General features: G+C 43.1%; 1 protein-coding gene across 2 annotated transcripts in view; it reads left to right on the top strand.

Annotated features, from left to right (window-relative positions):
• The first annotated feature begins 7,148 nt into the window (after positions 1 to 7,148).
• DAD1 (defender against cell death 1) overlaps positions 7,149 to 13,336 on the top strand; it is an 83,557-nt gene continuing 77,369 nt past the window's right edge. For both annotated transcript variants that reach the window (XM_049899234.1, XM_049899233.1), the window contains exon 1: positions 7,149 to 7,432. In XM_049899234.1, coding sequence (XP_049755191.1) covers positions 7,222 to 7,432 — 211 coding nt within the window. In that variant the 5' untranslated portion in view covers positions 7,149 to 7,221. The remainder of the gene's footprint in view (positions 7,433 to 13,336) is intronic.

The following is a 13,336-nucleotide window of genomic DNA, read 5'->3' as shown; positions in this document are numbered from 1 at the left end:
CTGTCCTATAGGGTCACTATGAGTTGGAATCGACTCCACGGCAATGTGTTTGGTTATTTAAAATAGATAAGCCTTATTATTATTGACTCGGTTTCTTTTGACACTGCCAAGACAGGCATTTCTCTGCTCTGGGATATCTGGGTCAACCTCAGTTCACCCTCAGTTTGAAGGATCCCCCACCCAAGGAATGGGGGGGAGGGGTACTGGAAGGATTAACCTACGAGGCTGGGTCTACTTTAGGTAGCTGGAATGGAGTTTGAGGTATGGAGGGTCGGGTGGGTTGAGTACACCTTAAGCTTGTCAGTATAGAGGCTAAATCTTGAGGCTGACTTCAGAATTCACTTGAACGGGACCTCACATCCTGGAGATGTCATATTTCAGGCCATAGCCATGGTTAGGTTAAAACCAGAATGGGCAGGGATCACAACAGAGGTACCGAACAGAGCGGGAGAAAAATGTAGCGCAAAACTCAAATTCACGAAAAAGACCAGACTTATTGGTCTGACAGAGACTGGAAGAACCCCTGAGACTATGCTCCCGAAGACACCCTTCTAGCTCAGAACTGAAGCCACTCCCAAAGTTCACCTTTCAGCCAAAGATTAGAAACCCTTGCTGTTGAGTTGGTTCTGACTCATGGCGCCCCTACAGGACAGAACAGAACTGCCCCATGGACCTTCCAAGGAGCGCTTGGTGGATTCAAACTCCCAACCTTATAGGTTAGCAGACGTAGCTCTTAACCACTACGCCACCAGGGCTTCCAGCCAAAGATTAGACAAGCCTATAAAACAATAACACACTTAAAGAATGTACTTCTTAGATCAATCAAGTGTATGAGTCCAAATGAGCAACACTTGCCCCAAAGCAAAGACAAGAAGGCAGGAAGGGACAGGAAAACTGGACTAACGGAAACAGCGTGGAAGGGGGAAGAGTGCCGACACACTGTGGGGGTTGTAATCAATGTCACGAAACAATTCGTGTATAAATTTTTGAATGAGAAACTAATATGCTCTGTAAACTTTCACCTAAAGCACACACACGAACACACAAAGGACTGGGTGGTGGTTGGGTAGGGAGAATGTTGGTGCGGAGGGGTTTGCCAAGGAATTTTTTATCCTTCCTGCAGGACCCAGGAGATTCAGAGATTTCCTCTTTCTTTTAACACAGTGTTAAGCTGATCTGATTATCATTATAAGGGCTTAAAGTTTAAGAGAACTGGCATTTGGAGAGCTTAGGGGTCTGGGAATTTGCAAGATGTGGGACAAAGTACTACAAATAGTAGAGGACCTGTCTCATTCTTTCAACAAAGCACAGTAATCCTAAAATTCAGTGTGCGTAAGAATCATCTGGTTGTTGTTAGTTGCAGTTGATTCTGACTCATACCGACCCCGTGTGTGCAGAGTAGAACTGCTCCATAGGGTTTTCCAAGGCTATGACCTTTTGGAAGCAGATCGTCAGGGCTGTCTTCCAAGGCGCCTCTGGGTGGGTTCAAACTGCCAATCTTTCAGCTAATAGTTGGGCATGTAACCATTTGTGCCACCTCCAGAATCATCCGGAGGCTTGGTAAAAACTCAGAACTACAACCCCTGCCTCTGAGATTCTAATACGGCTGGTTTAGGCTGATGACAGAAAACGGCATTTTTAGAAAGCACTTCATTGGTAAATTAGAAGTATGGATTCTGGGGTCAGAGGTCTGGGTTAAGGTCAATCTTGGCTTTGCCACTTATCCACTCAACCCCTCAGGCAAGTTATTTATCACCTCTTAATTTCTTCCTGGAGCCCTTGGTATGCAGCGGTTAAGAGTTATGGCTGGTAACCAAAAGGTCAGCAGTTCAAATCCACCAGCTGCTCCTTGGAAACCCTATGGGGCAGTTCAACTTTGTCCTATAGGGTCGACTCCAAGGCAACGAGTTTGTTTGTTTGAATTTCTTCCTCAGGGGCCCTGGTGGTGCAGCGGTTAAGTATTTGGCTGCTAACTGAAAGGTCAGCAGTTCAAACCCACTACCCACTCTGACGGAGAAAGATGTAGCAGTTTGCTTCCATAAAGATTTACAGCGTTGGAAATACTATGTGGCAGTTCTACTTTGTCCTACCGGGCCAGTATGAGTCAGAGTTGACTCGGTGACAATGGGTTTGGTTTTTGCTTTATAATTTCTTCCTCCATCTTTTTGTGTATTGTGACTTGTGAGGGTTAACCAAGATAATTTAAATAAACATTTAGTACATTTATTTATGCAAAAAATGTTACTTAGTGCTGTTGTTATCATTATTCTCATCAATATACTTATTCAAAATCACTGAGAATACAATTATTAAGTACTTAGGCAAAGTCACTAAGAGTACAATCATCAAAAGGAAAAATACCAAAAAACCAAAACCAAACCCACTGCTGTCACGTCGATTCTGACTCATAGCAACCTTACAGGACAGAGTAGAACTGCCCGATAGAGTTTCCAAGGAGCGCCTGGAGGATTTGAACTGCCGACCTCTTGGTTAGCAGCCATAGCACTTAACCACTATGCCACCAGGGTTTCCAATGGAAAAACGACCTGCTGTAATTGTAAACATACCGTAGACTTTCTATCTGTTGCTATCCTAGGCTGTTTTTCCCTTTGTGGAGCCGGCAACTTTGTATTCAGAGCTCTGCTCAAGCTCAATGTCTTCTTAAGTCTCTCCTGACCAGTGTCTAAAAGAGACCCCCAGTCACTCTAACAGTTTTTTCTTTTCTTCGTAACAATTATCACTATCTGAAACTATCTTGCACATTTGCTCACTTATTTATTATCAGTTTTCCTTCACTAGAGAGTAAGTTTCATGAGATGAGGAACCAAAAGTAGAGAACGAGATAAATGTTCTCTATTTCGCTCCCACCACCTAGAATAGGGTGTGGCACAGAATAGGTGCTCAATATTTATCAGGTAAATTAATGGATGAAAAGTCTAGTGAAGAGACAGATATGTAAACCAAACCTGTTTTTTTTAATGGTATTTATGGATGGAGACTAATATTGTCAAGACCTCTTTCCTGCGCCTGTTAAGTCATCATTAAATATTCCAGAAGTAGGTGGAGCTGATAAACTGAAAGCTCAGGCCTGGGAGGGAAAGATCGTTCTTTGGTTTCAAAAGGGCATCATTGCTCTTTGAAAGAACTATGAACATGGCGTGACCCTTAGAATACGGAACTGAGTGGAAGAACTCTAATATGGTAGCCATGGAGATGTACTGTACTGCTTCAGTTATTAAGAGCTTGGCTGCTAACCAAAAGGTCGGCAGTTCTAATCCACCAGGCACTCCTTGGAAACCCTATTGGGCAGTTCTACTCTATTCTATGAAGTCGCTATGAGCTGGAGTTGACTTGATGGCAATGGATTTCTTTTTTTTTATGATAGTCACTAGCATGGTCCAATATGATAGTCACTAGCCACGTTTCTATTTAGATTTAATTACTAGAAATTAAATAAAAATTCCTCAGTCATGCTAGCCACATTCCAAGTGCTAAAGAGCCACATGTGGCTAGTGGCCACCACACAGGACACAGTGCAGGGATATTTCCAACGCTGCAGACAATTCTACTGGACAGTGTTGCTCAAGCACTGATGATATCAGGCCCACATTGTAGGAGTTGTCCTGTCCTTGGGAAGGACGATATGGTAGATTCTCTCTTGGTGCCAGGGACGGGGCAAGACACCACTGTGGGGGTCTCTTTATGAGACTGCCAAGGAGCTAGGAAGGAAGGAAGGAAATCAGACAAAGGAGCCTGCAAAGTCATTTCACTCCTTCAGGAACTGAAATGACAGGTGTTAAGATGAAGGGATATGGATTCATTGAAGATACTTGCTACTTTGTTAGGACTTCGATGGGAAATGCAATACTTTAGGAAATTGACTTTGTGCTGTCTGCAATTTGATCCCTCTTAAAAATCTCCTTTTGAAAATATCTGATTTTATCGGCTCTATTAGAACAGAAGGAAGAGGATTCTGGCCACACTGGGGCCTGAGTTTATAACGGAGAGCTGTTACATGCAATGGTAGCAGAGAGAAGCAATGGGGGATCTTGAGGAGAAAACGAAAATGAGGGAAAAAGACTTGGAAAAAATATTCTTCATTCCCATGCAGAAATTTTTGTTTTTTTATTTAAGAAGAGTCCTTTTCTACCTAAACTTTGGAGGATTTTCTGTTTCTTTTGACAATGAATATCATTTCTTACGGTACAGACACACGTGATGTAAAATCATGGGCTTTGCTCTTAAGGGGACCCTCTTGCCCCTCCCACTGTTTTATGATGTTGAGTGTTTTAGTCATAAAACCCCTAAGGTCTACTTTGACTTCAGCTTCAACTTCTAAATTTGATTTGCCTCTTGAGAGCCATCTGGACTGCAGTCTCTACAGTGCCATTTTTTTTGTACGCCCAACATATCAGGCTCTGTGGTTTGGCCAACCTTTAATTATTCAGAGAAATGGAGCAAGCAGAGTTAATTAGTAAGAGCAAACATTTACTGAACATTTACTGTGTGTCAAGGACTGTGCTAAGTGGTTAATGCTAAACATTACCTAGTTTAATCCTAACAACATCCAAATAATCCAGGTATTTTACTTCCATTTCACAGAAAAGGAAAGTGAGGCTTTCAGACTGTCATAGATTGAATTGTGTCCCCCCAAAATATCCGTCAACTTGGCTAGGTCATGATTCCCAGACTTGTATGATTGTCTACCATTTTGTCATCTGATGTGATTTCCCTATGTATTGTAAATCCTATCACTATGATGTAATAAAGTGGATTATTGGCAGTCAAATTGATGAGATCTACAAGATCAGTGTTTTAAACCAAACTCTGCCCAGAGCAGAGCACATCCTTTGGACCTGAGGTTCCTGTGTTGAGGTGCTCCCAGACCAAGGGAAGATTGATGACAAGGACCTTTCTCCAGAGCAAAAAGAGAGAGAAAACCTTCCCTTGGAGCTGACACCCTGAATTTGGACTTGTAGCCTAATAGACTTTGAAAGAATAAATTTCTCTTTGTTAAAGCTATCCACTTGTGGTATTTCTGTTACAGCAGCACAAGACGACTAAGGCGCAGACTAAATTGTCCCAGATTAGACAACTAGTAAACAGCATAATCAAGGTTCAAACCCAGGTTTGTCTGACTCTAGAGCTTGCACTCATCCACTATTCTGGATATGAATTTCTTTGCATATTATATTAATATTCCCATTTAACTAACTGAAACCATACTAGTATTAGCAACTTCCTAATGATAGGTTGGGGAGACCTGGTGGCACAGTGGTTAAGAACTCAGGTACTAACCAAAAGGTTGGCTGGCAGTTCCAACCCATCAGTTGCTCCTTGAAAACCCTACGGAGCAGTTCTACTCTGCCCTACAGGGTCACTGAGTTGGAATTGACTACATGGAAGTAGGTTTGTTTTTTTTTTTGTTTTAATCAATGATAGGTTGAGAAGCCCTGGTGGCACAGTGGCTAAAGTGATCCAAAAGATAGGTGGTTCGAACCCACCAGCCACTTAGCGAGAAAGATGTAGCAGTCTGCTTCTGTAAAGATTACAGCTTTGGAAGCCCTATGGGACAATTTTTACTCTGTCCTATAGGGTATAAGTCAGGATCAACTCTACGGCAGTGGTTTTTTTTTTTTGGTTAATCATAGCTTGGTTAAAAATGTTTCAATGATTACAGAATCATAAACTGAACACAGAACAAGACCTTTTCTTGCAGTTTTTAGTAGCCCAGAAAAGATTTAGCTCATTATATTCGTGTGAAATGCATCTCAGAAAAGGATGCATTAGATAAGTGAATTTGAAGTTTTTCATCTTTTCTGCTTTTCCCCTGCGGGAGTTCCTGTGGAGATGCTAATGATGATAGTTGACACGGATCAAAGGCAGACAACACATAAGGGAGAAACTGCTGGAAAGAGACTGGCTGATGGAATAAAACCCCCCTGTGGAATCCACTCCTGAATGATAAAAAAGCATCAGCCCAGCCTGTAGAGCACTGAGGGGTAGGTGAGAAAGGTTCAACTAGTGAGAAAAACGGATGCTTCCTGCATATTATATGGAAATAGGAACCAGCCTGGCTATCTACTCTCTTTTTTCCTCAGCAACATAAAAACGTTTAGGCTGAAAGCCAGAAATTAGGGCACAGATTATTAAAAATAAAGAACATAAAACGTTAAAAATAGTTAATTCCACTTGTTAAAACAAAAAAACAAACCCTCAAACCCTAATTTTCCTCTGCAAAATAAACTGGAGGGGGTAGGGGTTGGATCAGACATGCTCTTGCAGGCCTTTGGCGCTGACATCCTGGGGATATGACACCGGGTTAAAGATGTCAGTTTGAGGGCAGAGGGCCGCTAAACTTGATCATATACTCTATGCACGATGATCGTCCGTTCTACTCTTGGTCACAGGCTCTTGGAAGGCGGCGACTATATCTGATTCATCTGAGGGTCCCTGCAATTTAGCACAATGCCAGGCACCAAGGAGTCGTTCAATAAGTGTTTGCTGAATGAACACCTGCGGGCTTGGGTCCTACTGCGACTTGTCGTAAGTGCCCCAGGTCCAGATTCCCATTGCACTTCAGGACCCAGGATAGATTAACCCCCCCACCCCCCGCGGCCCACCCCACTAACCAAGTCTAAACTGGTGCCTGCGCAGTGATTGGCCGCGGCGGTTCTCACTGCAGGGGGGCTTGATTTGCTCCAAAGATGCGGGACGGGTATCCGCAGACAGCGTCCCTAACATAATTAGGGCCGGTACCGAATCCCGGGAGCGCCAGCCATTGCCTCAAAGCAGATCCAGTTAATCTTTGAAAACGCGGGAGGTCCAAAAAGAGCCGGAACCCTATGTTACCCACGATGTACGTCGTGAAACCTCTCCCCCTCTTCCTGCCACAGTATCTCGTTGCCAGAGCAACTATGGGCGTCACCAACCTGACGGCGGAAATAGAACGAAGAGAGTACACGTCTCCAGCCCAGTGACGTATCTTTTGCGCAGGCGCATTAGCTTTTTCTGGCTGTCGTTTGCTGTCCCGCGAAGCATTCTGCGTCTGCGCAATAGTTACTACGCGCCTCTGGTAGCTTTTACGCCTGCGCATATAGTCATCTCGGAGAGGGCGGACCTGGTCCGTAGCGGTGCGCATGTGCAAGCTTTACATCCGGTGTGGTCGTCGGATCCGCGGGGAGTTTCCGGAGCGCGGGCCCGAGAACCGAGCGAGTAGTCATGTCGGCGTCGGTAGTGTCGGTGATCTCGCGGTTCTTAGAAGAGTACTTGAGCTCTACTCCGCAGCGTCTGAAGTTGCTGGACGCGTACCTCCTGTATATACTGCTGACCGGGGCGCTGCAGTTCGGTTATTGTCTTCTCGTGGGGACTTTTCCTTTCAACTCTTTCCTCTCGGGCTTCATCTCTTGTGTGGGAAGCTTCATCCTGGCGGGTAATGATTCTATAAGTAATAGCAATAATGATGTGTTACTTTGGTGCGTTGCCTTTTATTCTCACGGTATTTTATATCAGACCACCGCCCCACGAAGCTCTGGAAAGAGCGTGTCTTGTTCTCTTTTGTGAACGGGGCAATTGAGGCTCAGAAAGTTTGTCACAGGCCTAATGCCACCCCAGCTACCTAGGAGCTAGAATTAAATCTCTAAGGAAACCACCTTCATGCTGCTGCTCATCCTGGTGATTCACTCCACTTTAGATTGACCCTATTTCCAACTCACTTAACTTTCTAACACACCTTCAAAGCTGGTAGACTTTTAAGGTGAAAATCCTAACTCTAAATCATCTCTCATCTTGGCTAATCAGTACTAACCTCCAGTGAAACGTTTCAGTGAACAGTGTAAGGCATAGTGTATATTGCTTGGTGAATCACCCTTTACTTGACTTAGGGTTTTAGCCATTCCTACTTATTTCTTGTGGATGAAACTGTTATTGCACTATTTAGAAGTCAAATTTTTTGCACATAATTCTCTCTTTTAGTTTTATTTTTCCTTCTCATTACCAGCATTTGATACCTGGTAGTTTGTCACGTTTAATGAGAGCTGACTATCCCCATAAGTTTTTGTCGATATCTGACACTTCCAGCCCAAAAGGTATCCAATGAATACTGAGTCCAGACTTGACCCAGGGAGTGTTAGTCCACTTTTTGGTGACCACCACGTGGGCCTTTCCAGTCACTGCCCTTGACATTGAAAACATGCCAGAATTTATTTTTTTTCCAGCACGATCATCAGGTCATCAATTGAATTTTGAGTCTAATACAGGATATTATGGTGAGAACTGTTGGGGGTACATTAAGTATATGTTCCTTGACCACAAAGTTTACAGTCTAGTTGGGGTACAGGCATACAAAATACAGCATAAGAATTATCTGGGGACTTCACTTACAGCGATACTTAAAGTTACAGATCTATGGAATGCTTTTTACCCGTTCAGATCATGAGTTCAAACTCACCCCATGGATACTTCTGCCGTCTTCCTTTTTTCTCAGAGCTTAAAATAGGCTTAAGGACTGAATGGTCCCTGGATAGTGCAGATGGTTATGTCTTGGAACCCACCCAATAAGCCTAGCAGTTTTCTTCCGAAAAAGTCACAGCGGTGACGCTATGGAGTGCAGTTCTACACACAGTCACCAGGAGTTGGAATTGACAGCAACTGGTTTGGTTGTTGTTTTGAAGGACTTAATGACTTTTGCACTAGCCTGGTCTGGAGTTGTAGAGTTAGTGTATTGATTGGATATTTAATTATCATCTTTGAGTTTTTCCCAGATGACCAAGATCTGGTTTTCTCTGGCAGCATACTGGCCTTTGGAGTTGATACATTACCATTATCAGATATGCTGTATACATTTTAGCAAGGCAGGAGGGGCCTCAAAGCTGATTCTTTGCTTTTTTTTTTTTTTTGAAGAAATCGTTCATGCTGAAGTCACCCTGGTTTTATAAGACCTTAGGGTTAAGAATGACTTTTTGGAGCCCCTTAGAAGAGTGTGGTTTGTTAAAGAGTGGGTATGGACTAAAGTTATAGATTAGTTTGATAAAGTCAGAGTTTTTTGAGCAGATGCCTTTTCCTTATGCAAAGTCCTGTTTTGAGACTGGTGTCACTATGAGTTGGAATCAACTCCAAGGCAACAGGTTTTTTTTTCCCCCTACTCCCCAGTAGGAACTAGATCACTTATCATCTAAGAGAATGCCTAGTGAAAGGGCACGTTCGTTAATAGTGGGGTCAATATGGGAGATAACTTGTTGCCTTCGAGTCGATTCCGATTCATAATGACCCTATGGGACAGAGTAGAACTGCCCGGTTGAGTTTCCAAGGAGTGCTTGGTGAATTCAAACTGCTGACTTTTTGGTCAGAAGCTGTAGCTGTTAACCACTACACCACCAGGGTTTCCAGTGGTGGTGGGGACGGGGGAGCAGTTACGATTTCCAGATTTGTTAGAATAGATAATTAGACCAGAGGAATGAATGTGTCTTCAGAAAGAGAAAGGATTCAGGACAAATCATAGTTGACAGAAGATACTATTTACATTTCTCTTGACAGCGTTGGTCTTATTAAATTTATGTCCTCTGCCATTTGTTAGCCCAGATCATTAAGGGGAGGCTGCTTTTAGTGAAGAATTTGAAATCTGGATGCTTATTCTTTGTTATGATTTTTGGTAAAAGAAGCCATGTACCTATTTATGGTGCTGGGGTTACTGGCTTCCCTGTGGTGCGTTTCCTGTTGGAAAGGAAGGGAGGACACCAATTTGACTGGAGGAGAGTTGTAGAAGATTATGTTGAAGGACCAAGCCCCTAGGTGGTGTGATCAGTTGTTAACCGAAAGGTCTAAGGTTCAAGTCTACCCAGAGGTGCCTAGGAAGAAAGGCCTGGCAGTCTACTTCCAAAAAAACCAGCCATTGAAAACCCTGTGGCGCATAGTTATAATCTAACACACATGGGTCTCTATGTGTTGGAATCGACAGCAACTGGTGGTGGTGAGTGGATGTGGAAGGAATTGGTGGAACCGGATGATAGAGCTTTGAATGTCAGGCCAGGGAGTTTGGTTTTTAGCCTGCAGGTGATAGGAAAGTATCTGGGGATTTTTTTTTTTTTTTCCGAATTGGGGGAGAAACTTAAAATTGGTGAATTGGTGTTAGCATGTAGGATGAATTGGAGGAAAAAGTCCTTTAGTCTGATTCCCTAATTTCTTTTCGGCAGTCTCTATTCTCTTGCATCCCCCTGCATATGTTAATTAGCACATGCTCTTTGGAAATGGATCAGTACGTTTTTAACCAATTTAGAATGCTTATCACACTTTCAAGAAGTGTGGTGTTATTGGACCAGATGGTATTAAAATGGTCTTTTTTTTTCCTATTCCCTGCTGGCTGGGAGATCTACCCATGTTTCAAGGAGCAAAAGAAAATATCCTTTGAAAGATTTTTTTTTCTTTTAATCAGCAGAGGTAGAGTATTTGTCTTCTTCCAGATGAATTTCAGACATCCTCAGCAGGTGACTGTTTATCTTGTGGTTAGGCATTTTCAACCAAAAAAAAAAAAAACTAAATCCGTTGCTGTCAAGTTGATCCTGATTCATAGCGATCCCTTAGGACAGAGTAGAATTGCCTCATAGGGTTTCCAAGGCTGTAATCTTGGAAGCCGACTACCGCATCTTTCTCCCTTGGAGAGGCTGGTGGGTTCAAACTGCCAACTTTTTGCTAATCAGCTGTGTTTAACCATGACACCACCAGGGCTCCTTCAGATATCTTTAGAGGAGGCCATCTGTCACTTTTTTAGAGTAATGTTCCAGGGTTGGTAGCCCTTCTAATTTGATCATTCTTCTTTACCTAACTGAAGTCTTTCTGCTGTTTTAAAGTGCTTATTTTAGGATGGGTGTAAGTGGAGAACATTAAGCCTATCCCTAAAGTTAATCTTTGTTCTTATAATCATTTTAAAAATCATTTCCCAGCTTTGGTCTTCTCTGTCCTCTAATCTATACAGTACAATTTTGGCTTAAATTAAAAAAAAAAAAGTTTACCCCCAGTTTACAAATTCAAAAGCAGTTGGAATTTGAATGGCAAGGGGGCTGCATCTGGAGTGTTCTCTATCTCATGGGGAGCTAGTGGGCTGTGTGGACTGGGACCCTGACTTTCTTTTGGAATTACTCATCACAATTATGGGGCCTAATACTCTCCCATAACTGAGACATAAGGGATTGGAAGTTTGCCAGTCTTATGCCTGATAATCTTTTTTTCTAAATATCTTTCATATCCGTTGCCACCTCTTCATCCGCAGTGCCTCTGGTGCTCAATATCGCTTATCTAAAATACTCTAATTCTGCTCACTGGCCTCGCTGCCTTTAGTTGCTCTCCCTGCAGTCCATCTTCTGTGTTTACAGGGTTGATTTGATTTGCAAATCCGATTGTGTCACTCCACACATAAAATGTGTTGTGGCTTCTAAAGTAAAATCTACATTTTATGATACAGGCTGTTTTTTATCTCCAGCTTCAGCTCTTGCTCCCTCCCACCCCCCCATACTTTAAGCTCCAGTATTATTGAGCTGCTTGTTATTCCTGAACATGCCCTCGTATGTCAAGCTTTTTACCTTTGCTTGCCTGCCTGGAAAATTCCTTCACTTCTTATTCTCAGCTCAAGTGCTGCAACTTCGTTTGGGATGATCGCCAAAAAACCCAAACCAAACACACTGCCGTCGAGTCAATTCCGACTCATAGCGACCCTATAGGACAGAGTAGAACTGCCTCATAGAGTTTCCAAGGAGTGCCTGGTGGATTTGAACTGCCAACCTGTTGGTTAGCAGCTGTAGCGCTTAACCACTATGCCACCAGGGTTTCCAGGGTTTCACCAGGGATGATCGCAGTGGAGTTAAATTCCCTTTTGCCTGTATTCTGCTTCCCCTTTGTGTGTGTGTGATGTCGCACTTTGATTTTGTCCTGTATTTGTTTGCGGGTCTGTCCTCCTGCTGGAAGGTTAGCTCTTGAGGGGCTGTCTTGTCATCTGTGCCTCTTCAGTGCTTAACACTGTATATGTTAAATTGAGAACGGGCATATATGATTCCAAATACTGAGCAATTATGTGCCAGGTTCTCTGCTAAGGTGCTGGAGATTCTGCTGTGAAAGATGTGGATTATATAGAGCTCCTATCTATTGGGAGATACAGGAAGTAAATATGGGTATAGGGCTGTGATGGAGAAGTGTTGGCCAGGATAGGAGCACAGATCTCAAGTGGTCACTCAACCCTGCCCACCAGTCTTATAATACTTCTGTAATATGTTAGTTGTCCCAAAATATATTTCATAACTACTCTTCTCACACTCTCCTGTATTTCTTCTTTTCCTGTGCTCTGCAGTTGACAATCTTGTTTTATTTTTTCACTAAAAAAATGGAGGCGGTAAGAGAGGAATCCCTTCATTTTCTCGCCCTGGATCATAGCAGCCCACCTGCAGTGTTACTGGTTGTCCCTAACTTACTTCCCATTATGGTGGATGATGTGTCCCTTTCCTATAAAGGCCAGCTCCTCCACTTGTGCAGAGCACCCAGTCTTCTGTTGCTCTCCTCGTGACTCAGTCCTACAGTTAGCCTCCCGTTGTGTATCATTAATTTCTGTTGCTACTGGAGCATTCTCGGTTTCCTTTTTACTTTGACTACTCCTCCAGCTACTATCCCATTTCTTCTCCATTATCACAAAATTACTCGAAAGACTAGTTGCCGTTTCCACTTTCTCACTTTCCATTCATTTTCTTAACTCTTGGTGGTGGTCTTTTCCTTCCAATTCATGAAAATTACTCTTGCCATATTGCTAAATCCCATGTTCGTTTTCTGCCTCACTTTACCTGACTGCTTTGCCGCATTTAGCAGTTACCAGAGCTGGCCACTCACTTTCTTCTCTGTGAAATGCTTTCTCTCTAAGCTTCGACAGTATGACACTCGTGGTTGCTCCTTCTTACCTCACTTCCTTGGTGGTTCCTTCTTACTGTTTGTGCTAGGTACTTCTCTGTCCAAGGGTGTGGTTCTAGACTCCTTCACTTCCCTGTTTTTTCCGTAGGTGGATTTAAGTATCTATATACCTGCAACTATCCACATTTACGTTCTTAGTTTTGACCTGTGCCCTAAATTCCAACATAGTACGTCCAGTTGCCAACTTGACATTTCCACTTGATGTCTTATAAATACCTCCAACTTACCATGTCCCAAATTGAACCCTCCCCACCATCTGCCCCACCAGTCAGTACATGGCATCACCATTGGTTGAGTTGCTGAAGCCAAAAATTTAGGTTTCCCTGCCATCCTGTCTCCTTCATTTCATCACCAAGCCCTGTTTTTCAAAATATAATCTGTACCTCTTCGCTTT

Source organism: Elephas maximus, chromosome 10, assembly GCF_024166365.1.
Source record: "Elephas maximus indicus isolate mEleMax1 chromosome 10, mEleMax1 primary haplotype, whole genome shotgun sequence".
NCBI lineage: Eukaryota > Metazoa > Chordata > Mammalia > Proboscidea > Elephantidae > Elephas > Elephas maximus.
Note: the sequence above shows the minus strand (reverse complement) of the source record. Positions and strands in the feature narration are given on the sequence as shown.